Source organism: Lineus longissimus, chromosome 2 (genome assembly GCF_910592395.1).
Source record: "Lineus longissimus chromosome 2, tnLinLong1.2, whole genome shotgun sequence".
Lineage (NCBI taxonomy): Eukaryota > Metazoa > Nemertea > Pilidiophora > Heteronemertea > Lineidae > Lineus > Lineus longissimus.
This window is the reverse complement of record NC_088309.1, coordinates 11,069,100-11,071,715: the sequence shown is the minus strand read 5'-3', so window position 1 is coordinate 11,071,715 and position 2,616 is coordinate 11,069,100. Positions and strand designations below refer to the sequence as shown.

At 44.9% G+C, this 2,616-nt stretch overlaps 1 protein-coding gene across 1 annotated transcript; it reads left to right on the top strand.

Annotated features, from left to right (window-relative positions):
* The first annotated feature begins 1,229 nt into the window (after positions 1-1,229).
* Positions 1,230-2,407, top strand: LOC135499571 (forkhead box protein B2-like). The gene has a single exon (XM_064790430.1). The coding sequence runs from the start codon at positions 1,230-1,232 to the stop codon at positions 2,325-2,327; it is 1,098 nt and encodes a 365-aa protein (XP_064646500.1). The 3' UTR covers positions 2,328-2,407.
* Positions 2,408-2,616: the final 209 nt, after the last annotated feature.

Here is a 2,616-nt window from a genome sequence, read left to right as displayed (position 1 = left end):
GGACTTAGCAGAGGCTCGTGATTATTGCTACATATGCCTTGATCTCAAAGCATAAGGCATTGTAAGAGTACAACGTACTGTTGTCAAATGATTTAGGTAACGAAAATCTAAGTGTTTAGATTTCATGGACGATTTGTACCTTATCAAAATCTAAATGCAACACAGATGTCCTCTTTTCACCCTTAAAGTGGAAAGTCGTTCGTGTTCATTGTATTTACTGGTGGATCAGATATAGAAAATATACACAATGCCATAGTGCAGTTTTTATACATGCAAATTCGCTGAAACTTGATATTCACACATGTAGTATTTGTTTCTACACAATGGCCGCATTGTTGAAAGTAACAGTAATGGTGCAGTGCGTATTCAAGCAATCAGAAAATTTTAAATTTTAGTTCAATTTTCAAATTTCTTTGCAAACGGAGTAGGCATTTAAGGACCGTGGCCGTGGGTACTTGATCTCTGTACTTATTTGGCTCAAAATGAAGGTGAAAGATTCACGATCATGAGGTACCGACAAGTTCCAATCAAACGCTAGCCTCCTTTCACTGTATAATGAATTTGTGTTGATAATAGAACAATTCCCTTACGTCGCTAAGCATACAGAGACAAATCAATAAACAAATGAAACAGAAAAACTAATTTTCACAACAAAATTAGCTTTCTTTCACATTGAACTACGAATCCTTTTATGCCGTTATTCATACCCTTTCCCTGGTCAACGGGACTTCTCAATGGTCCTTCGCTGGGTGCCACTTAACTGCGGTGGACCTGCAGCATTGTCTCCTGTGTCAACAAAGGGGCGGTTCTGAGCCCCTTCTTACCCAATCAACAGTAACGGGTTTCCCTTTCTACAGTTGTTAGAGTCGAAAATGGTAAATAACCAACAAAACAGGGCTGTAAAAACCTCGGATCGAGGGAAAACGCTGTACAAACAACCAACAACAACAATGTAACGATATTTCTTTAGGACGAGGTTGTTGCGTATTCACCTGACAGGCGACGCATGTCAGACCCTTTCAATGACCCCCACTGGGCATGCGTGAATCTCTATTTTCTCCCATGAGTTTGTTTTCACTTCATCATTCGTATGAAACCCTTACAGTTGGCAAGACGGTCTCAAAACAAATCGACAACCGAAACGATCTCTCCGTGAACAGTTAGTTCTAGTATTGATATTTTGCGAACTCTTTCCCTTTCTCATGCAGCTACTTTCGAATAACGTGATCATGGATAGCAGTGGCCTTGTTGGGAGTACGACAGGGGTAGATCTCGACCCATCCTCCTGTATGATGGGCAACGCGACGGAGCTGACATCCCTTCAACATGCTTCGTTACAACACCACCAGGCCTTGGACAACAAGTCAGACGTCAGCTACGACACGGACGGTAAGGCGGACCTGGATGCAATCACTGCAAAAACTGAGCTAGAGGATCACATCTCTTCGGAAGGTGACTCTGATGAAGACCTCGGCGTTGACGATGGGTTTTCCGGAACGTCAACACTGTCTCAGCAGAAACGCCGTTTCGCGGACGTCAAGCCGCCGTACTCCTATATCGCACTCATCACGATGGCAATCGAAAGTTCGCCGAACGGAATGATGACCTTGAACGAAGTGTACGCCTTCATCATGAACAGGTTCCCGTACTTCAAAGAAAATCAACAGAGATGGCAGAACTCGATTCGGCACAATCTCTCACTGAATGACTGTTTCCTTAAGATTCCTCGCGCTCCTGGCCGGCCGGGGAAAGGCAATTATTGGGCGCTTCATCCATCCTGCGGGGACATGTTCGGCAATGGTAGCTTCTTGCGACGAGCGAAGAGGTTCAAGTTACCAAAAGCAAAGCGAATGGACGAACCAGCAATGATTCAGCATGTGAATTCTTACGGACATTTCAGCCTTTACGGGCCGCCACAGCCAGGCTATAAAGGATACCCGTCCCTCAATCCTTTATCTCTGTCCGGTTTCACGCAGGGACTTACGGCGCAGCATCAGCAGTACCCAGGACTAGGCAGCAGTAAGCCAGAGGCTTGGGGTAACCTTAGCGGTATGGGCAGCATGGGTGGCATGAGCAATATACCAAATTTACCAACCACAAGCAGTTACAACAATCCTTACTACGGAACAACTGCCATGTCAGCTTCGGCCAATTCAGGACTCGGTGGGTCAAGTTTGGGAGCGGGGTCGTACATTCCATCCATGAGCCAAGGACAATGCTCAATGCCATCTACTAATCCAGCACTTCCGAATCCAGCACTCTCAGGTTATTCACCGTTACAGCAATCGCACTATCAGAACCAGCAGTATTCGAATCGAATCAGTTAAAGGACTGCTGCAGGTGTTAAGTGAACATTTCTTTCGGTGAAATTGACTTCTCGTGAGGATTGAAGTGTCTATGTATCGGAACAGCTCACCGCAGCAACTCGAAAATGCTATATGAAAGCGTCAATACCGCTTTGGTCCACAAGGGATCATATTGCACCAGGTAAATACAATGCAACAATGCAAAGCCTCGAATTTCTTAAGGTCATGAGCTCGGACCAAGCAAGGAAATTATTACTTGAACTTCCTTGCTCGAACCATGATGTGAGTCAGCTAATTTCAGCGCATTTTG

Bases quoted from the DNA above. Each gene is read 5' to 3' on its own strand.
- LOC135499571 (XM_064790430.1), top strand. From the start codon at position 1,230: ATGGATAGCAGTGGCCTTGTTGGGAGTACGACAGGGGTAGATCTCGAC.